The following is a 24159-nucleotide window of genomic DNA, read 5'->3' as shown; positions in this document are numbered from 1 at the left end:
TAGGACCTTACCTACCCTTTCCTCCATCAAGAAGCTGTCACAGCCTCTTTATCACTTTATTTCTCATATCCTGTTTGTTTATTTACTTATTTAGAGATTGTGAGCAAGGGTGAGTGGGGGAGTGGGGAGGGGCAGAGTGGGAGAAGGAATCTAAGGGAGGCTCCATGCTCAGTGCGGAGCCCCACAGGGCTCAATCTCACAACACTGAGATCATGGCCTGAGCCGAAATCGAGAGTCAGACACCTGACTGAGCCACCCAGGGTCCCTACTTTATTTCTCCTATTTTAAACAGTGGGGGGTAGACCTAGAGTTGTCTCCATAGGAAATTAAGAGAAATATTATTCTCCAGCTTCTCCCAAAAATTTCTCTGGTGCCTCAAAAAGAAGGTTCAGTTAACTGACCTTTTGGATTTAACTATTTTGAAGGGATGCTATTTTAGACATTTAAGTTTTGAACTATTCTCTTCGAAATGTGGTAAATGCATTGTACTGGAAAGATGACATAATGACCCAAGTGTTAAGCAGTCGCTCTGGTGGATTTTCCATAATGTAATGTTTAGTCTCATGCTTCAGGGAGGGTTTTGATATGCTAAAACTCTCCTTCCTCTTTTTATTTAACAGCGTGTGTTGTTCTTATGTCCCACATATGCTACTAGTAGTCTGACTTTTAGTATCAAGCAAAATATAAGATTCATCATAAGATTCACGGTGTAACTCTGATTGTTTCTGCAGCAAATTCCAGATGTGTCTCCGACGGGAAAATATACAACTCTCTTGCCGTTGGTGATTATTCTTATGGTTTCAGGCATTAAAGAGATTGTAGAAGATTATGTAAGTTCACTATTAGTGAAATGTTCTCAAAACTGTTGCCTTGAATAGAAGAGACATAGTTGTTGTTTTCAAGCTTCTTGTTGGAACTGGTGTAATTTTTAAAATCTGTAGTTGATGTGAAAAACCAAAGTTTTAAGGTTTCAAATCTTAAAGTGTGTGTCTGTGTGTGTGTGTGTGTGTGTGTGTGTGTGTGTTTGAGAAACCAATTGTGGTCATAAGATGTATCTTTGAGGATTTAATGCAACAGAAAATCCTAACTGGCTAAAAAGATCAGGAATTGTGCAGTGACTTCATTTCTCCTTTAACCTTATCACAGACACATTTTTTTCCCAAGAGTTTATCTATTTGTTAGAGAAAGAGCATAAGCAGGGGGAGGGCCGAGAGGGCAGAGTGGGCAGTGTGGGCAGCAGGCTCCCCGCTGAGCAAAGGAGACCGGTGCAGGACTCCATCCCAGGGCCCTGAGTTCATGACCTGACCCAAAGGCAGATGCTTAATTGACTGAGCCACCTGGGTATCCTCACAGATACAATTTCACACGAGCCTACAGATTTTAGCAGTAAAGGAAAAGAGAGAGATTTAGTATTGTTTTCTATTGGTTCGACTGTACCTGCTACACCTGGGCTCTCTCTAGTAGGATCCCCTTTTTCCTCACTCACAATCCTAATGCTCATTTTCCAAAATTGGCAGCTATTGTTATTCCTATGTTTCTGCCTCATTCCTCCATATCTTGTAAAGATAGGTCATCAGTAAAATCTATTTGGTTGCTGGTCTTTTGATGGCTTTATACTATGAAAGAATTTTTCAAATTTAATCAAAAGGCTTGAGCTAAACTGGGGCATAATTCAAGATTGCTAATTATGTGTTTAACTAGAAGGATGGTCATTGAAAGCCATACATAATATGCTGACATTTTAAGTAACACTTCACTATGTAGGAGGCACTGTATTGTATATATTTACATGGGCATGTATGTGTATTTATTTAAATTGAGGCACATTCTGGTTAGTGACCTGTGACCTGACATCGCTGCATTCATAGGAGGTAGAGTTGGAATGTCAACCAAGACAGGCCATCTCTAGCGGTCACATACTTAACCACTATGCTGTACTTCCTCCATTAGATCACATCTCAATTTAGAGAGCTGATAGGGGTAAAACAAAATTGAAATCAGTTATGGCCAAAAAACATACAAAAAAAAACAAACCCCCTAAAACAAAACAAAACAAAAAGCCCCAAACCCATTACAATTAGGTTCGCTGCCTCTATTCTTTCCTGGGCCTACTATGACTTGTGTTATGATGTGAATTACTCACTTTGAACTTTTGACATAATTAATTTTTTTCTATAACAGAAACGACACATGGCAGACAAATTAGTTAACACAAAGACGGTGATAGGTAAGATATCAGATGAAGCTTTTATTCCCTTTCACTATAAAAAAATATCTAAATTGACCAGATACATAAGCTGTGTTTCATAACATTTTGTTATTTAAAGAAATATAGGAAGCAAAGAACAACAACCATCAGGAAACTGTTTCCTATATGTGAGAATCATCAATTATGTTAATTAGAATAAAATAAATGAAAAAAGATGGGAAATTGGAATATTTGAGATATGAGCAATTCTTATGTCAATAAAAAAGATCTGGGTGTTACATAGTCTCTCTCAGTCCTAATTTCAATATGTGCTAACTTTGTAATTGATTAGAAATATATAACTTTGCTTTTCAGGCCATCAGCCAGTATCTTAGCAAACTGTTTTCTCTCTAGGATCAGGAGTAACTTAACATAACTTTACATAATAGTCATCTATTCTTATGTTAAGTTACATTATATCATATTGTTCTATTTTGGTTCAGTGCATGTGAACACAGTTTACATCTCTTTCCAGTTTATTTCAAGGTTTAATTAGTGAAGACAGTAATTTATAAAGAAACACATTTAGTTTTATGAAAAATATCTCTTATTATTTTGGACTTTACCTAATTCAATTGTTACAGTTAATACACAACTCTATGTTTTCCAGTGTTAAGAGAGAATACATGGAAGACGATTATGTGGAAAGAGGTAAGAATGTATTTTAAGTGAGTAATCACCTCCCATATTGAGAGTTACAGATTTTTATCTCTAAAACATGTCTTCAAGAACTATCATATTATCCTATTTTGTAGATGAAGAAGGGAGTAGAGGACCAAAGAGAATAACTAATTTGCTCAAGGTCATACAGCCCTGAAGTGGTGAAAAAAAGCTTTAAATCTCATTGGTTGGAAGTCTGCATGCTTTCTAATGTGTCTCTGTGTTACTTTTGTATCATTGACTGGAATATTTAGAGATAATGCTTCTTCACAAGCTGTTGCTCAGGGTACAAGGTAACCTTACACAGAGACTACCTCAGGGAATGTCTTCATGAATATTTGCCCTTGGGGTAGAAGTTAAAGGCATGGGGGGCTAGATACTTTGTCCTCATTAGTAATTCCTTGCTGACCAATGTAAAAGCCTTTGAAGACCAATACGAAGTATCATCAGTATATCTTTCCCTGAGAGAGATCAAGCAGGAGAGTTAATCGTGATTGCATTTTGCTCCTCTCATTGGGACTAAGAGAAAAAAGTCCCTGAGACATCTCTTCCTGGTTGGCAGAGTCTCAGGGGAGAGGGTTGGTGAGAGAGGACAGGAGTGTGGCTGCAGTTGGGGCAGAGGCGGGGGGGACTTTTATCTGCAGAGGGTTGTTTACATGATTGAGGTTTTTTCTTTTTTTTTTAATACATGATTGAGTTTTAATTTACCGCCATTGCCTTCCACTGGAAGAGTGAGTTACACAGCTAGAGCCAAGGACCAGGAATTCTTGTCTTTCTGACTCCTTTTACCACCTGTACAACCAAATGGAGCACTTTATAGATTGGGTGTTTACAAAAGGAAAAGGGAGTTGATTTGGGGGTCCTGTGGGCAAAAGAGAAAAAGTTTGTAAGGGAAACCTGTTATCCTATGTTATCTGTTAACTCCCTGTTATCAGATCCCCGGGGGGCATAATCTTCTGTGTCAATATCGTTTCTGGGGGGAAAATTAAGTTTTAATTATAAAGTGTAAACTTGTCTCATTCTAGCCATTGTGAGATCTTGCTGTTAGTTGTTTATATAAGCTACAAATGCTTTATTGCTCACTGCACTGTGAACTTGAAGTAAGTTGTGGATGTTTAATTGTCAATCCTTTTTCTCAGCATTTATGGACACTTACAGCTTTTAAGTTTCTCTCCTCACTTTGATCCAGAAGTATTTAATTAATCTCTGCTGTATTAATGAAGATAGAAATGATCTGTATAATCATATTATGAAAAGAAAAATAGTCTCCTTGTTCTTTTCCTCCTCAGAAAGAAATTATTATTTTTTTCAGTATAGTCCAGAAATTGGTTTAGGAGTGAACTTTACCCTCTTCCTCTGCCTACCCTACCTCCCTCTGCCCCACTTTTCTAGCTGCCCAGGAAGGGCCTGCCAGTTTTAAGAGCTGTGTCCTCAATACCTAGCACAGTGTAAATGCTCAAGGGGTTAAAGAAAAAGTACACAGGAAGAAAGCATTAAAAACTCATACTACTTTCTTCACATATTGTTCCTGGTATTTACATCTTTCTCTTTTAGTTACAAGTTAGAATTCCTTCATACATTCAGTCAACAAATATTGATTGATTGATTGACTAATGTGTCAGGTGGAGGGAGATGGGCATTTTTTCTGCTCTGCATGGAGCTCACAGACCAGCAGAGAAAAGCCCACCATTAGGCAAGCAATTATGGTGTGATAAGGTACGAACAATGCATAATTGCAAAAACAGTACTATCAATTAGTCTGTTTATCAACCTTGCTGTAAGGACCTATTTAGCCAGAATGCTTCCATCCAGTGAGGCAATAATTCTGTTGTTTAAAACTTAAACTGTCCCTGCCGCCCCTTCCCCAGGGGACTTACTTAAAAACAAGTCCCGGAAACCAGTCCCAGGTAACAAAGCCCAAATACAAGGGTGGGTCAGGCCAGGTGGAGACATCCGATCAGTGGGGGTCTGCATACTGTCTCCCTAGCTACCAAGGAGTATGGGCACCACCCTCTGGGCGCCTTTTGGGGGCCAATTCTGACCAAGGTGAAGGCTAGTTCAAATGTCTACTAGGGTAAATTGTAATTTGGTTGGTCACCTAGCATGACTGTGCAGCTTTCTCTGTGTGTTAAAATTTCATTGGCCACCTGTGCGTGGCCAGGCCCAACCACATGGCCTTTGCCCTTTAAAGCTAGTCTGTGAAGCAAAGAGGGGTCGCCCTCTCTGTAAGAGGCGTGGCCCCGAACGTTCAGTTTGGTTATTGATGCTTGGTGCGAAATAAAACTTTGCTTGACCTTTGTTTTGTATCAGTCTTGCTCCTTTAATCACGGACCCATTATTGGGGGACCCAACATTGGGGATCCAACACTCGGCACTATTTACATTTTGGGGCCAGAAAATTCTTTGTTGTGGGTGATTGTCCTGTCCATTGTGAACTTTTAGCAGCATCCCCTGCTTCCACCCACTAGTTCCTAGTAGCATTGTCTCCTAAAACCCGTGAAGTTGTGGCACCCAGAAATGTTTCCAGACATGGCCAAATGTCCCTAGGGGGAAGGGAGGAGACACCTGCCCCCAGTTAAGAACAACTCTTTTAGAGGAAAGACCCTCATAAAACAAAATTGTTCTAATGTAGCTGAAGTTTCTTAGCATGGCTCCAGGATTTTCACATCCTAATTTTTCTTAAGAATATTTTATGCATTTTGACTCTATTTTTGCTTTTTAAAATTCATGCTTCTGTGATTTCTTTCCTGGTTTAAAAGGTAAATGTGGGTGACATTGTGAAGGCCTCCAATGGACAGTTCCTTCCTGCAGACATGGTTCTGATCTCTTCCAGGTTCGTTGTGATAGTGGGCATTCAATAAGCTTTTTTTTTTTTAGGTTTATTTATTCATTTTAGAGTGTGCGGGGGAGGGTGGCAGACAGGGAGTGAGAGTCTCAAGCAGCCTCTGTGCTGAGCTTGGAGCCCCATGCAGGGCTTGATCTCACGACGCTGAGATTGCAAGCTGAGCTGAAACCAAGAGTCCGGAACTGAACAGGTTGAGCCAGCCAGGCTCTGCCATTTAAGGAATTTTATTCTGAATTAGAAATTTCAAGAAAATCATAGGCCTTCCCTTCTCACCCCTTTCTCTATCCCATTCTCTATATTATAAACCAGCAAAGTTACTGCAGAGTTGAGGAATTAGCAAAATTTTACCATGAAAGGTCTGATAGTAAATATTTTCAGCTTTGAGGGCCATGCAGTCTCCGTTGTAGCATCAGAAGCAGCCATAGGCAAGATAGAAACAAATAGGTGTGGACATGTTCCAATAAAACTTTATTTATAAAAAGAGACAGGGCCCAGAGTTAGCCTGTGGGCCATAGTTTGCTGACTGCTATTCAGTACTTTTATTATCTTTTCTTTAATTTTGCTGGACATATTTTTTTCTTTCCTAATTGTTAGATTAATTCCATCACTTCTATAATTTCTACAGACATTCAGCAAATTTAAAATATTTACACTTATGATCATATTTTAATCTCATAGCTATTCTGAGGTGTTCCCTTTCTATAAACAAAGTGCCTCACATAGAGAAGTAAGTGATTTTTTTCAATATCATTAAGTGGACTCATCTGAGAACCAAGTTTAAAAACACAGCCTCTGTTGTTTTTGTAGAACTATATCGCTTTATTCATTGGCTGTTTTGGAGGAAACTTACAGATACTCCCTGCAATGGGTATTTCCTTTCCATGAGGTCATGTCTGACCACCTCCCCATACGCTTCTATGTTTGGCCCCCTGGGGAGCTTGGCTGTCCCCTCCTTCATGTTCTCTGTAAGGAGAACACAGTCTGGGGCATCTGTGGGTAAGAGTGGCTACAGTCATGAACACCGCTGCGTTTGACATGTTGGGTAAACTCTTTACCTAGATCAAGTCATAATCACTCAAAGTGATTAAAAAACAAAAGTTCCTAGCCTTCTAGACACACATCCTCTTGGAGCATGAAGAGATTTATTGGGAAGAGAGATTTGTTCTAGAGCCATTGTCTAAGCTTCTGGAAAAGCAATAATACCAATGCTAGTTCTTATTCATACCAGATACACTTTGTTCTTTTGCCATCAATGCATTAATCCATTGGACAAAGGAACTTAGTGTTGCCGACGTGTCTGTCTCTTGGGTTCGGTTAGGAGTATGGGGTTCACCCAGAAGCCAGGGAGGTACATAAAGGGTTTTGTTTCTATCCTCTACATCATTTGTATGTGTGACTTTCTTTGCCTTTCTTTGTTTCTTTCTTTCTAAAAAGTACTGCTTATATGAAAACCAATCTCTTTTGGGGGTAGGGGAGAAGGAGGGAGAGACAAAAATCATTATTCTTGGACTTTTTTTTCTTGCAAGTCTTACAGATGATATTTTCTAAGTTTTCACCCTGCCCCTATTAAACAGTTTAGACACCAAACACACACACACACACACACACACACACACACACACACACACACCCCAATGTTTATTTGATTGGGCATAAAAGTAAGAAAACCAAATTGAGTCCCAAAATGAACTGAGATCCTAAGAACCCTGAAATGTAATCCTGTGTCAGTATAAGCTTTTTCCCTGAGTGTTTCTGCCAAACCCCAAGACCATAAGTTTCCATTTCATTGAGCATAAGAAGTAGGCGATTCTTACATAAAGGTGAGAACTATACACTTAGTTAAGGGAGAATGAAGAGTAAAAACCACCATGCTGTAGGGGGGCAATATAGAAATGTGCTTGTTTTGACTGGCATAGGGTGGAGGGAAAACATTCCCTGGGAGAATTCAAGCTGGCTAATGCAGATGTGAGCTCTGAATTCACCTTGCCTGTGTGGTGAAAAAATTTTAAGCAGAGAATTTAATGTGATCATGGAAAATAAAGAAGAAACCTCTAATTAGCTAGAAGGAGATAAAACAGAATGGAAAAGGTAATAACCCAAAAGATAAAGGCTGACAGTTTTCCAGAATTGTTGAAAATTTGTCCCTTGGCTTCATTGGGTTTCTTGGATCTGAAGCTAGACCTAAATAATAGGAAACATCAGACTAATTTTGAGTGTGATAATCAGAACTATACGAAAGGTGTTCATATTGTTCAGAGTGAGGGTAAAGATATCGATTGGCTAGAAACCTTAAACTCTGGATATTTGTCTAAAAATTTACTTTAATATCTAAAAGATTAGACATAGAGTATAGAGAGCTTCCAGCCATATCAAAGGGGAAAATTATTTGAGAAAAAGAAAAAGCCCTCAAAAGTAACTAAAAGAATAGAAAAAGGCAAAAAGAGGGAAAAATAAAATGCCCTTAATCAGGTAGTAGAATAAATAAAAATCATCAATTACAAATAAAGCAAATAGATTTCAGAAGTGAAAAAGTATTATAAAATTGTCCAGCTATATGTTGTTTACAAGAATTTCACAAAACACAAGTGCTCAGGAAGATTGAAATGAAAGGATAAAAAAATACATACAGAAAATAGACAACAAGTCCAGAAGAGATGGTATCACCATTAGATACAATAGACTTTGAGACAAAAAGCATTATCTGAGATAAGATATCATGGAAGAAAACGAAAAAAAGCCACTTCATAATAACAGTTTCAAGTCACAGAGAAATGTCATAGGTTAAAGATACAGAAAAAACTTAAATATCTACAAGAAATTTACAAACTCAACATCCTACTGGGAGGTTTCAGTATTTGCTTTCAGGAATTGATCAAATGGAGAAAAAAGTCATTATGGTGGTCGAGGGGAGGAGTCAAGATGGCAGAGAAGTAGCAGGCGGAGACTACTTCAGCTAGCCGGAGATCAGCTAGATAGCTTATCTAAAGATTGCAAACACCTGAAAATCCATCGGCAGATCGAAGAGAAGAAGAACAGCAATTCTGGAAACAGAAAAACAACCACTTTCTGAAAGGTAGGACCCGCGGAGAAGTGAATCCAAAGCGACGGGAAGATAGACCCCCGGGGGGAGGGGCGGGCTCCCGGCAAGCGGCGGAGCAACCGCCCACAAAATCAGGACTTTTAAAAGTCTGTTCCGCTGAGGGACATCGCTCCAGAGGCTAAACCGGGGCGAAGCCCACACGGGGTCAGCGTGGCCTCAGGTCCCACAGGGTCACAGAAGGATCGGGGGTGTCTGAGTGTCTCAGAGCTTGCGGGTATTGGAACGGGAAAGCCGGCTACAGAGACAGAGCCGACAGTAAGCTCGAAGCTCGGGGTGACCTTGAACCGGTCGCAGGCTCGGTGAGCTCGGAGCGCGGCCGGAAGTCAGGCAGACGGGAGTAACTGGGCATGGTTCTCTGAGCGCGCACTGAGGAGTGCGGCCCTGGGCTCTCGACTCCTCCGGGCCGGAGACCAGGAGGCCGCCATTTGTATTCCCGTCCTCCGGAACTCTACGGAAAGCGCTCAGGGAACAAAAGCTCCTGAAAGCAAACCCAAGCGGATTACTCACCCTGGCCCCGGGTAAGGGCGGTGCAATTCCGCTGGGGCAAAGACACTTGAGAATCACTACAACAGGCCCCTCCCCAAGAAGATCAACAAGAAATCCAGCCGAGACCAAGTTCACCTACCAAGGAGTGCGGTTTCAATACCAAGGAGAGCAGCAGAATTCTAGAGGAGGAGAAAGCAAAGCACGGAACTCATGGCTTTTTCCCTGTGATTTTTTTTTTTAGTCTTGCGGTTAATTTAATTTTTTTCTTTTTCATTTTTTGTTTTTTTTTTGTTTTCTCGCCTTCGGGTAAATTTTTTTTTAAACTGTTACCTTTTTCTTTTTTAACGATTTTTTACTAGTTTATCTAATACATATATTTTATCTTTTTTATATTTTTCTTAGGGGTTTTCTTTTTTTTAAATTTTTTTCTTTTTTTTTCTTTCTTTTTTCTTTTTTTTTTTTCTGTTTTTTTCTTTCTTCCTTTTTGAACCTCTTTTTATCCCCTTTCTCCCCCCTCAGGATTTGGGATCTCTTCTAATTTGGTTAAAGCATATTTTCCTGGGGTTGTTGCCACCCTTTTAGTATTTTACTTGCCCCTTCATATACTCTTCTCTGGACAAAATGACAAGACGGAAAAATTCAACACAAAAAAAGGAACAAGAGGCAGTACCGAAGACTAAGGACCTAATCAATACAGACATTGGTAATATGTCAGATCTAGAGTTCAGAATGACAATTCTCAAGGTTCTAGCCGGGCTCGAAAAAGGCATGGAAGATATTAGAGAAACCCTCTCGAGAGATATAAAAACCCTTTCTGGAGAAATAAAAGAACTAAAATCTAACCAAGTTGAAATCAAAAAAGCTATTAATGAGGTGCAATCAAAAATGGAGGCTCTCACTGCTAGGATAAATGAGGCAGAAGAAAGAATTAGTGATATAGAAGACCAAATGACAGAGAATAAAGAAGCTGAGCAAAAGAGGGACAAACAGCTACTGGACCACGAGGGGAGAATTCGAGAGATAAGTGACACCATAAGACGAAACAACATTAGAATAATTGGGATTCCAGAAGAAGAAGAAAGAGAGAGGGGAGCAGAAGGTATACTAGAGAGAATTATTGGGGAGAATTTCCCCAATATGGCAAAGGGAACGAGCATCAAAATTCAGGAGGTTGAGAGAACGCCCTTCAAAATCAATAAGAATAGGCCCACACCCCGTCACCTAATAGTAAAATATACAAGTCTCAGTGACAAAGAGAAAATCCTGAAAGCAGCCCGGGATAAGAAGTCTGTAACATACAATGGTAAAAATATTAGATTGGCAGCTGACTTATCCACAGAGACCTGGCAGGCCAGAAAGAGCTGGCATGATATATTCAGAGCACTAAATGAGAAAAAAATGCAGCCCAGAATACTATATCCAGCTAGGCTATCATTGAAAATAGAAGGAAAGATTAAAAGCTTCCAGGACAAACAAAAACTGAAAGAATTTGCAAACACCAAACCAGCTCTACAGGAAATATTGAAAGGGGTCCTCTAAGCAAAGAGAGAGCCTACAAGTGGTAGATCAGAAAGGATCAGAGACCATATAGGGTAACAGTCTCCTTACAGGCAATACAATGGCACTAAATTCATATCTCTCAATAGTTACCCTGAATGTTAGTGGGCTAAATGCCCCTGTCAAAAGACACAGGGTATCAGAATGGATAAAAAAACAAAACCCATCTAAATGTTGCCTCCAAGAAACTCATTTTAAGCCCGAAGACACCTCCAGATTTAAAGTGAGGGGGTGGAAAAGAATTTACCATGCTAATGGACATCAGAAGAAAGCAGGAGTGGCAATCCTTATATCAGATCAATTAGATTTTAAGCCAAAGACTATAATAAGACATGAGGAAGGACACTATATCATACTCAAAGGGTCTGTCCAACAAGAAGATTTAACAATTTTAAATATCTATGCCCCCGACGTGGGAGCAGCCTACTATATAAACCAATTAATAACAAAATCAAAGAAACACATCAACAATAATACAATAATAGTAGGGGACTTTAACACTCCCCTCACTGAAATGGACAGATCATCCAAGCAAAAGATCAGCAAGGAAATAAAGGCCTTAAACGACACACTGGACCAGATGGACATCACAGATATATTCAGAACATTTCATCCCAAAGCAACAGAATACACATTCTTCTCTAGTGCACATGGAACATTCTCCAGAATAGATCACATCCTCGGTCCTAAATCAGGACTCAACCGGTATCAAAAGATTGGGATCATTCCTTGCATATTTTCAGACCACAATGCTCTAAAGCTAGAACTCAACCACAAAAGGAAGTTTGAAAAGAACCCAAATACATGGAGACTAAACAGCATCCTTCTGAAGAATGAATGGGTCAACCGGGAAATTAAAGAAGAATTGAAAAAAATCATGGAAACAAATGATAATGAAAATACAATGGTTCAAAATCTGTGGGACACAACAAAGGCAGTCCTGAGAGGAAAATATATAGCGGTACAAGCCTTTCTCAAGAAACAAGAAAGGTCTCAGGTACACAACCTAACCCTACACCTAAAGGAGCTGGAGAAAGAACAAGAAAGAAACCCTAAGCCTAGCAGGAGAAGAGAAATCATAAAGATCAGAGCAGAAATCAATGAAATAGAAACCAAAAAAACAATAGAACAAATCAACGAAAGTAGGAGCTGGTTCTTTGAAAGAATTAATAAAATTGATAAACCCCTGGCCCGACTTATCAAAAAGAAAAGAGAAAGGACCCAAATAAATAAAATCATGAATGAAAGAGGAGAGATCACAACTAACACCAAAGAAATAAAAACTATTATAAGAACATACTATGAGCAACTCTATGGCAATAAATTGACAATCTGGAAGAAATGGATGCATTCATAGAAACATATAAACTACCACAACTGAACCAGGAAGAAATAGAAAGACTGAACAGACCCATAACCAGTAAGGAGATTGAAACAGTCATTAAAAATCTCCAAACAAACAAAGCCCAGGGCCAGACGGCTTCCCTGGGGAATTCTACCAAACATTTAAAGAAGAACTAATCCTATTCTCCTGAAACTGTTCCAACAAATAGAAATGGAAGGAAAACTTCCAAACTCATTTTATGAGGCCAGCATCACCTTGATCCCAAAACCAGACAAGGATCCCACCAAAAAAGAGAGCTGTAGACCAATATCCTTGATGAACACAGATGCGAAAATACTCAACAAAATACTAGCCAATAGGATTCAACAGTACATTAAAAAGATTATTCACCACGACCAAGTGGGATTTATTCCAAGGCTGCAAGGTTGGTTCAACATCCGCAAATCAGTCAATGTGATACAACACATCAATAAAAGAAAGAACAAGAACCATATGATACTCTCAATAGATGCTGAAAAAGCATTTGACAAAGTACAGCATCCCTTCCTGATCAAAACTCTTCAAAGTGTAGGGATAGAGGGCACATACCTCAATATCCTCAAAGCCATCTATGAAAAACCCACCGCAAATAGCATTCTCAATGGAGAAAAACTGAAAGCTTTTCCGCTAAGGTCAGGAACACGGCAGGGATGCCCATTATCACCACTGCTATTCAACATAGTACTAGAGGTCCTAGCCTCAGCAATCAGACAACAAAAGGAAATTAAAGGCATCCAAATCGGCAAAGAAGAAGTCAAACTATCACTCTTTGCAGATGATATGATACTATATGTGGAAAACCCAAAAGACTCCACTCCAAAACTGCTAGAACTTATACAGGAATTCAGTAAAGTGTCAGGATATAAAATCAATGCACAGAAATCAGTTGCATTTCTCTACACCAACAGCAAGACAGAAGAAACAGAAATTAAGAAGTCAATCCCATTTACAATTGCACCCAAAACCACAAGATACCTAGGAATAAACCTAACCAAAGAGGCACAGAATCTATACTCAGAAAACTATAAAGTACTCATGAAAGAAATTGAGGAAGACACAAAGAAATGGAAAAATGTTCCATGCTCCTGGATTGGAAGAATAAACATTGTGAAAATGTCTATGCTACCTAAAGCCATCTACACATTTAATGCAATTCCTATCAAAGTACCACCCATCTTTTTCAAAGAAATGGAAAAAATAATTCTAAAATTTATATGGAACCAGAAAAGACCTCGAATAGCTAAAGGGATATTGAAAAAGAAAGCAAACGTTGGTGGCATCACAATTCCGGACTTCAAGCTCTATTACAAACCTGTCATCATCAAGACAGCATGGTACTGGCACAAAAACAGACACATAGATCAATGCAACAGAATAGAGAGCCCAGAAATAGACCCTCAACTCTATGGTCAACTAATCTTCAACAAAGCAGGAAAGAATGTCCAATGGAAAAAAGACAGCCTCTTCAATAAATGGTGCTGGGAAAATTGGACAGCCACATGCAGAAAAATGAAATTGGACCATTTCCTTACACCACACACAAAAATAGACTCAAAATGGATGAAGGACATCAATGTGTGAAAGGAATCCATCAAAATCCTTGAGGAGAACACAGGCAGCAACCTCTTCGACCTCAGCCGCAGCAACATCTTCCTAGGAACAACGCAAAAGGCAAGGGAAGCAAGGGCAAAAATGAACTACTGGGATCTCATCAAGATCAAAAGCTTTTGCACAGCAAAGGAAACAGTTAACAAAATCAAAAGACAACTGACAGAATGGGAGAAGATATTTGCAAACGACATATCAGATAAAGGACAGTGTCCAGAATCTATAAAGAACTTAGCAAACTCAACACCCAAAGAACAAATAACCCAATTAAGAAATGGGCAGAGGACATGAACAGACATTTCTGCAAAGAAGACATCCAGATGGCCAACAGACACATGAAAAAGTGCTCCATATCACTCGGCATCAGGGAAATACAAATCAAAACCACCATGCGATATCACCTCACACCAGTCAGAATGGCTAAAATCAACAAGTCAGGAAATGACAGATGCTGGCGAGGATGCGGAGAAAGGGGAACCCTCCTACAGTGTTGGTGGGAATGCAAGCTTGTGCGACCTCTCTGGAAAACAGCATGGAGGTTCCTCAAAATGTTGAAAATAGAACTGCCCTATGACCCAGCAATTGCACTATTGGGTATTTACCCTAAAGATACAAACGTAGTGATCCAAAGGGGCACGTGTACTCGAATGTTTATAGCAGCAATGTCCACAATAGCCAAACTATGGAAAGAACCTAGATGTCCATCAACAGATGAATGGATCAAGAAGATGTGGTATATATACACAATGGAATACTATGCAGCCATCAAAAGAAATGAAATCTTGCCATTTGCGACAACATGGATGGAACTAGAGCGTATCATGCTTAGCGAAATAAGTCAAGCGGAGAAAGACAACTATCATATGATCTCCCTGATATGAGGAAGTGGTGATGCAACATGGGGGCTTAAGTGGGTATGAGAAGAATAAATGAAAGAAGATGGGATTGGGAGGGAGACAAACCATAAGTAACTCTTTATCTCACAAAACAAACTGAGGTTTGCTGGGGGGAGGGGGTTTGGGAGAAGGGGGTGGTATTATGGACATTGGGGAGGGTATGTGTTTTGGTGAGTGCTGTGAGTGTGTAAACCTGGTGATTCACAGACCTGTACCCCTGGGGATAAAAATATATGTTTATAAAAAATAAAAAATTATATTAAAAAAACAAAGAAACATGCTTTTAGACATGAAGACATAAAGAAATAAATACTGTTTGAAAAAAAAAGTCATTATGGTGGTAGGAGATTTGAAAAACATAGCGACAACCTTGAAATAATGGCATGTATAGAGATTTTTGGTATATCATGTATCAAAAAGTGATGTATACATATTCTTTACAATTCTTCACAAATAGGAACACTTGTCAAAATTGTTAGGACATAAGAAAGAATCAACAGATTCTGAGAGACTGGTATTCCACAGGCCACTTGTTCTGACCATAATGCTATTATGTCTGAAATCAGTAATATAAAGATAACTAGGAACCTTGTATGTTAGAAATAAAACATGCCCCTAAACAACTCATTGGCCAAGGAGGCAATCCTAATGGAAATTGGAAAATACTTAGATTTTAGTAGTTATGAGAATGCATCAAACCTCCTATGATACAGCTAAGTTGACAGACATTTTTAATTTTAAATGCATTCATTAAAAAAAGAAGAAATGACAAAAAAATGAGCTAAGAATCTAGCCTAAAAAGTTAGCTACAATAGAAAAGAATAAACTCATAGAAATCAGGCATAATAGAAAAAGATTTTGGAAGTTCTTACTTTGTTTTGTCACTGGCATCTTTAGTAAAGATATATTTTTATTTTGTGGGTATATGGTCTTGGCTGGCAGAATCGATACAGATTGCTTTACTTTAAACTTGATATTCAGTAAATGAGATACAGTCCAAAGAGTAAGACTGAATTTAAGACTAAGTAAACTTTAATGACAATTTTTGTTATTCTTTGTGGCATTTTCCTCCCCAGACAATTAATTTTCATGAGTAAATTGCATTTTACATGGAATAAAATCTGACAAAGCCAATGTTCTTTAATTCAGTGTCTTGATTTCTTAACTGGTGAGGTTAGATAGAAATACAGAAGCCCCAGGCACCTGGGTGGCTCACGTCATGATCTCAGGTCCTGGGATCGAGCCCTGCATCAGGCTCCCTGCTTGGTGGGGAGTCTGCTTCTCCCTCTGCCTCTTCCTTCCTCTCTCTCTCTCTCTCTCTTTCTCTCTCTCTCTCTTGTTCTTGCTCTCTCTCTGTCTCTCATGAATAAATAATAAAACCTTAAAAAAAATAAAGAAGCCAAAGTATAGTGTTTGTCTGGGAGCCCCTGCTCTGCCCAGAGTTATCCTAAAGATTTTATTCTCATTATGAAGGCCACTGAGGGGCGCCTGGGTGGCCCAGTCCTTTAAGTGTCTGTCTTCGGCTCAGGCCATGAGTCCTGCGAGAGTCCCTGGGATCAAGAGTCCTGGGATCGCAGAGTCCTGGGATCAAGCTCCACACTAGGCTCCTTGTTCACTGGAGAGTCTGCTTCTCCCTCTCCTGCTGTCCTTCCCCATATAGCTGGTTCTCTTTCTCTCTCTCTCTCTCACTCACTCATTCTTTCTCAAATAAATAAATGCATAAATAAAATCTTTAAAAAAAGAAGAAAGAAGGTGGCCATAGAGCTTGAGCCATAGGGAACTCCAATGGACCCATCTTAGAAAATAACAGAATTTTAGGTTTGACTTTAGTTGTGACACTGGTTTGTTCTGAGCTATATAACCTCTTCTGTTCACCCTCGGCCATTTCTCTTTTTGGGATTAAAGAGTAATCACGCAGCTTTGTGAGGGTAGAAAGTTTTCTACTACATAGTGAATTTTAGGCTGGTAGTGTCGGACAGCTAATTTTTCCTGAGACAGTAATTGGAGTTCTTTCCGTTTTGAACAGCCCTTTCAGCTCTTGATGCAGGTCCCGTTTCACTGTTACTTCTATTGGGAATTTGATTTTTGGAGAGATGGTGACTCAGTGTTATTTGCTTTATTTTCCTTAGTGAACCTCAAGTAACATGTTATGTAGCAACATCTAATCTGGATGGGGAGACAAATCTAAAAATACGACAGGTAAGGATACCTTTGAAATCCTAATTTGTGCTTAAACTCACAATGTCAAGTTTTGGCAGGTGCCAGTTTTGTTTGTTTGTTTGTTTTTGGTTCATGAAGAAAAGTATCTCACTGCTGTTGTGTGGATATGATTCATCCTCATTAGTTATTTACAGGGTACTTTAAAAAGAATACGTAGGAACTAGGTGGTATGGTACTAGTGCAAGAAAGAATGTCCTATAAAACACAGATCATATAAAGGATAACATGCCTTGATGCATATTGTTTTGAGGATATTTTTGCTCTTCAATGGTAAAAGTACTGTCATAATAAATATCATAACTAGATTAAAGGGGTATAAATGAGCTCTGAGTGCATATACCACTGCTTTTTAAATTATTATTTGAATTTCAGAGTAAGTTGGGATAATGAATGGAAGGAGATCGTTTTCTAATTAACTTCTTATTCATGGAAAAAAGATGATCTTTAAGATAATTGAGTCTGCTTTGTCACTTTGCTTCAATAAGAAGTCTTTAAATTTACATTTGATTATTTACATGTTTGCTACTTTAATTTGATCGAACATGCAAAAAAAATTTAGAATTTATTAAAGTAATATATCATTTTTGTAAAAATAATATAAATAATACAGGAGCTTTGTCTATTAAACCTCATCTCCACCTTCCAAATCCCACTTTTATCCCCAGTACTAACTGTTGTAATAGTTTGGTAGTACCCTCTTGATTTTTTAAAAAATGCAATTGTAGACTTCTGTTTCAGGGGAAATGAAGTAGACATACTTTCTTTTTTTTCCGTGCTAAGTACCACTAAAGACTTTGGGCATTATATAGAAAACAAATATGAGAATATATTGAAAGAGTGATAGAAGAAGGTAGATTGTGGGGCCTTGGAACCCAGGGAACAACAAGGTGGTGAGTCATATATACCTTTTGTCATATATACAAGGCTTGGAACTGAAGAAACCCAAAACCCAGAAAAACCAATTGATACAGACAAAAAAAAAAAAAAAAGAAAAAATGCCCAAACAAAAGCCTCCTTTCTGTAGTCAAAGGACCAGCAAAGGGGCAGTCAGCAAGATAGAAAGTTTGAGACAATGACCACTCTTCCCCAGTCAAACACCAGAGTAAAAATTTGGCCCCACTCTCACCTGTGCCAGCAAAGATTGAGTGTGGAGCCTAGAATTTCATCTTTACCCAGCTATTTATTTATTTATTTATTTATTTATTTATTTATTTATTTGTCAGGGATAGAGGGAGAGAGAGTGAGTGAGCACAGGCAGACAGAGAGGCAGGCAGAGGCAGAGGGAGAAACAGGCTCCCTGCCGAGCAAGGAGCCCGACGTGGGACTTGATCCCAGGACACTGGGATCATGACCTGAGCCGAAGGCAGCTGCTTAACCAACTGAGCCACCCAGGCGTCCCTCATCTTTACCCAGCTTTAATGAGGCTTCCAACTCCCCAAAAAATATGGTGTCAGAGAAACCAAGTAGGAAGCCAAGACTTTCATTTTGTAATAAGGATGGTGATAAGGCCCTCCTTTCTTTTCACTGAGTCAGTGAAGACTACATGGACAGCAGTAATAAGGTGCTGCAACCGCTTCAGTCCAGGGAGGTAATGATGGAGGTCTACAGGGGAGCCAGAACTCCCACTCCTGCCCAGCTATAATAAGGAGCCCCTCCATTTGGCTGTCAACAGAGGCCAGGTGTGCAACTTGCCTTTCTGTCCCCCATCTTGCTATAATGAGGCAATACTCCTGTTCCCTGTCAGAGTAGTGTCAAAGGAAGCCACCTAACAGAAAGTGTAATGATATCCAGATCTTATAATACCCCAGATGTCCAGATTTCAATAAAGAGTCATTCATTATGCTAAAAACCAGGAGTATCTCAAACTCAATGAGAAAAGAAAATCGGGGTGCCTGGGTGGCTCAGTGGTTTAAGCCTCTGCCTTCGGCTCAGGTCATGATCTCAGGGTCCTGGGATCAAGCCCCACGTCAGGCTCTCTGCTCAGTGGGGAGCCTGCTTCCCCACCCCCCGCCTGCCTCTCTGCCTACTTGTGATCTCTCTCTCTTTCTCTGTCAAATAAATAAATAAAGTCTTTAAAAAAAAAGACAATCAACTAATGCTAACACAAATATAATAAGATGCTAGAATTATCTGAGAGAGATTTTAAAGGATCCATAAGGAAAAAAGTTTCAGTGTGCAACTACAAACATGCTTGAAACAAATGAAAGTATAAAAAGTCTCAACAAAGAAATAAAATCTGAGCAAAGCAATAGAAGACTTAAAGATGACCCAAATGGAAACTTCAGAACTTAAAAGTACAATAAGTACTTAAGGCATCAAAAACTCTTAAGGGATGAGCTCAACAACAGAATAGAAGGGACAGAGGAAAGAATCCATGAACTGAAAGATAAAACAGTAGCAACTTCCAACTTGAACAGCAGAGATAATAGGCTAAAAAAGAAATGAGTAGAGCTTCAGATACCTGTGGGAATATAACCAAAGAGCTAACATTAATGACATGAGATGCTGGAAGGAGAAGAAAGGGTGCACCTGAGAAACTACTGGAAGAAACAGTGACTAAAACTTCACAAATTTGCCAAAAGACATAAACTACAAATTTCAGAAGCTGGGCAAGCCAAAAAGGATAGACCCAAAAAGCCCATACCAAGACACATAATAGTAAAACTTCTGAAAACAAAGAAGAAAATATTTTAAAGCAGTAAGAGAAAAAGTCCCCTATCTAGAGGGGAAAGATCCTTTCTATAACACCAGATTTCTCGTTAAAATCCAGGGAGGACAGAAAAAAATGGCATAACATTTAAAAAATGCTGATAAGGAAGAACTGTCAGTCCAGAATCATAGACCCAGAAAAATATTTTTAAAGAATAAAGAGAGAATTAAAACATTCCCAATTGAAGGAAAAAAAAAATAGAATTATTGTCACAGGACTCATTGTACAAGAATGGCTAAAGGAAGGTCTTGAAACAGAAAGGAAACCATAAAAAAGGAACATAAGGAGAAAGGAAGAAGGACCATGATAAACATAAGGCTAAATACAATATATTTTCTTTTTTTCTCTTGAGTTTCCTAAATTATGTTTGGTAGCTGAAGCAAAAATCTTAAAATTATCTAATATAGTTCTAAATGTGTGCAAGAAAATATTTAAAATGTATAACAGGGGAGAGTAAAGAAACATAAAAGGAAACCAGGCTTCTACATTTAAATTTGTAAAATGGTGATACAAATGAACTGTGCGAAGTTGCTTATAAATAATGTAATGCCTGGAGCAACCACTACAATTGTTATACGAAGGGAGATACTAAAACACACTATTAACAAACCAAAATGGAATCCTAAAAAATGTTCAAGTAACCCAAAGGAAAGCAAGAAAAAGCAAAAAGCAAAACCAAGAGGACAAACAAAAATCAATAATTCTATTAAATGTAAATGATATTAATATGCCATTAACTATTAGATTAAAGTAATATCTAGTAGATTAAAAACATGATCCAACTACATGCTGTCTATTCAAAACTTGTTTTAATTATAATGGTATAGGCAGGTTAAAAGTAGAAAAATGGGGGTGCTTGGGTGGCTCAGTTGGTTAAGCATCAGCCTTCCGCTCAAGTCCTGATCCCAGGATCTATGATCCAGCCCCATGTGGGGCTTCCTGCTCAATTGGGAGTGTGCTTCTCCTTCTCCCTCTGCCACCCCAACCCCACTTATGCTTGCTCTCTCTCAAATAAAATTTTTTTTAAAAAAGTAAAAAGATGGAAAAAGATATATCATGTAAAGATTAAGTAAAAGAAATCAGGAGTGCCTATGTTAATATTAGATCAAGTAAATACTAGAGCAAATGAAGTTGCTAGAGACAAAAAGGAACATTTTTTATAATTATATAAAGATAAGAGAGTCAATCCAACAATATGATATAAGAATGCTAATGTATGTATACATCAAAAAACAGAACAGCAAATATGTGAAGCTGAAAGTGATAGAACTTAAAAGATAAATATATAAATCCACATTTATGGTTGGAGACTTCAGCAATCCACTTTCATTAATTGACAGAACAACTAGATCAAAAATTCTCAAAGATACAGAACTACAGGCTGTTAATCAACAGATCTGTTTGATATTTATTTATACAACATTCAACAATACCCAACAAAAGAAAGACCCACATTCTTTTCAGTGCTCAAAGAACCTACACCAAGATAGATAGCTGTATCATGAAATAAGCCTCACAAAATTAAAAGAGTTGAAACCATGGAGAGTGTGTTCTCCAACCATGGTGGAATAAAGCTGGAAATCCATGACAAATATAACAGAAAAACTTAAAAACCCTTAAAAGGTAAAATGAATAGCCCAATAACTACTAAGAAAATTGAATTTACAATTTAAAAACTCTCCCAGAAGAAATCTCAAGGCCCAGGGGGTTTCCCTGGAGATTTCTAACAAACATACAAAGAAAAATTAACATCAATTATACACAGTGTCCTCCAGAAAAAAGAAGAGGAGGGAACATTTCCGACTCATTTTATGAAGCTGTTATTATTACTCTGATCACCCAAGCTAGACAGAAACAATGAAAAAACAAAAAACAAAAAAGAGTCTAATATCCCTCATGAGTACAGACATCCAACTTCTTTAAAAGTATTTGTAAGAAGAATTCAGCAATATATGAAAAGAATTACAAAAGTTTATTCCATGTATTCAAGGCTTGTTTAATAATTGAAAATCAATCCATGTAATCCACCATTTTAGGCTAAAGAAGAAAAATGATAATATCAATAAATATAGGAAAAGCATTTGACAAAATTCAGTGTCGATTCATGAAAAAAGCTTAGAGAAATGTAGAAATAGAGGGGAACATTCTCAACTTGGTAAAGAACATCTACAAAAAATCTTAGAACTAATATTAAAATATATGTGGTGAAATATAGGTGGTAAAGACTAAATGCATTCCCCGAGACAGGAAATAGGCAATCTCAGCTCTCCCTATTCTTGTTCACATAGCACTGGAAGAGGCAGAAAGTACAATAAGAGGAAAACAAAGTACACAGATTGGAAGGGAAGTGATAAGTCTGTCTCTGTTTGGTTTTGACATAGTCATCTACATAGAAAAAGTTGTCTACCTAGATTCCCAAGGAATCTAAAATAAAATGAAATAATGTGTTTTGGGCAAGGATGTAGGATGCCAGATAAACATACAAAACCACTTTTATTTCTGTATAGTACCAATAAACGTTAAAAATACAGTATCGGGGCACCTGGGAGGCTCAGTCGCTTAAGCATCTGCTTTCAGCTCAGGTGGTGATCCCAGGATCTTAGGACTGAGCACCACGCCTGACTCCTTACTCAGAAGAAAGTCTGCTTCTCCTTCTCCCTCTGTGCCTTCCCCTACTCCTGCTCATTGTGTGCATAAAATCTAAAAAAAAAAAAAAATACAGTGTCATTTATAAATGCTGTAAATATGAATTAGGGGGCACCTGGGTGGTACAGTTGGTTAAGCATCTGACTCTTGGTTTTGACTCGGGTCATGATCTCAGGGCTGTGAGATGGAGCCCTGCATTGGGTTTGCACTTGGTGACTCTCTCTCCCTCTGCCCCTGCCCTTTCTCTCTTTCTAAAATAAATAAATAAGTCTTTTAAAAAATATGAATTAAGTGTAAATCTAACAAGACAGGATCTGTATGCTGAAAATTTCATTACAATGTTGATTAAGGAAATTAAAGAAGATTTAGATAAATGGAGAGATAAACAGAGTTCATGGATTGGAAGACTCAACATAGTAAGAATGTTAAGTCTTCCTGAATTGAAATTCAGGTTTAATGTGACTCCTATGAAAATACCAGCAAGATCTTTTGTAGGGATAGATGAGCTTATCCTAAAATATGTATAGAAATGCAAAGAAACTATAATAGCTAGAAAAAAATACTTAGAAAAAGCAGCATAAAATGAAAGGAATAAGTCTACCTGATTTCAAGTCATTCTATGACTGTTACCAAGAATGTGTAGTTTTGGTAAGAGGAAAGACACACAGCTTAATGCAGCAGACTAGGAAACCCCGAAACAGATCTACACCAATATCCCCAAATGATTTTGTCAAAGGAGCAAAAGCAATTCATTGGAGGAAAAGATGATCTTTTCAACAAACAGTGCTGGAGCAATTGTATGTTCATAGGAAAAAACAAATTAAAGACTCTTGACCTAACTTTCATACTTTATACAAAAGTTAACTAATGATTTATTATAACTTAAATGTAAAATGTAAAACTATAAAACTTGTAGGAAAAAATATGGGAAAAAAATCGTCAGAATTTAGATTAGGCCAAGATTTTTTAGAATCAATCCTAAAAATATGACCCAGAAAAGGAAAAACTGATCAATTGGACCTCGTTAAAATGAAAAGTTTTTGCTTTTGAAGAGGATGAAAAGACAAGCTGAAAACAGGGAGAAAATATTTGCAAACCACATACCTGACAAAGGCCTCATATATAGAATATATAAAGAACTCTTAAAACTCTACAGAAAACAACAACAAAAAAGCTAAACCAAACAAGTCAATTAGAAAATGGGCAAAAAGAGACATTTCCTAGGACAGGATAATAAAATAAGCACAAGAAGATAGTTTTGACATCGTTAGCCATTAGGGAAGTGCAAATTTAAATAAAAGGGAAATGTTAATACACACCTATCAGAATGGCCAAAATTAAAAATAGTTCCAACACCAAATGTAGGTAAGGATGTGGAGAAACTGGATCATTTGAACACAATGGGTAAAATATAAAATGATATAGCCATTTGAGAAAACATTTTGGTGGTTTTGTATAAAATTAAACATGCAAATATTAGACAACCCAATAATTGTACTATCCCAGAGAGATGAAAACCTATGTTCACATTGACAAACAACCTTTATGCAAATGTTTATAGCAGCTTTATTAGCAATAGCCAGCTGTCTCGTATGGGGTGAATGTTTAATTAAGATACATCTATATTTATTTTTGTTTATTAATCTTAAATCCAGCCACCTTACATCTCTCTTATACATTTTTATGATTTTTAAGTCAAGCAGATAGGACTTTTTGGGTAATAAAATTTTTCTTTAAAAGTTGGTTCATTTTTGGTGTTTACTTTTCAGTAATCATGTAATTTCTTTTTATCCAAGTCT

General features: G+C 38.0%; 1 protein-coding gene across 1 annotated transcript in view; it reads left to right on the top strand.

Annotated features, from left to right (window-relative positions):
• Nucleotides 1-24159, top strand: part of LOC132002948 (phospholipid-transporting ATPase IB-like) — a 247455-nt gene that overhangs the window by 12515 nt on the left and 210781 nt on the right. The window contains exons 4-8 of the mRNA XM_059378234.1: nucleotides 732-830; nucleotides 2182-2227; nucleotides 2859-2899; nucleotides 5668-5741; nucleotides 16914-16983. Coding sequence (XP_059234217.1) covers nucleotides 732-830; nucleotides 2182-2227; nucleotides 2859-2899; nucleotides 5668-5741; nucleotides 16914-16983 — 330 coding nt within the window. The remainder of the gene's footprint in view (nucleotides 1-731; nucleotides 831-2181; nucleotides 2228-2858; nucleotides 2900-5667; nucleotides 5742-16913; nucleotides 16984-24159) is intronic.

Source organism: Mustela nigripes, chromosome 15, assembly GCF_022355385.1.
Source record: "Mustela nigripes isolate SB6536 chromosome 15, MUSNIG.SB6536, whole genome shotgun sequence".
NCBI classification, from domain to species: Eukaryota; Metazoa; Chordata; class Mammalia; order Carnivora; family Mustelidae; genus Mustela; species Mustela nigripes.
Note: the sequence above shows the minus strand (reverse complement) of the source record. Positions and strands in the feature narration are given on the sequence as shown.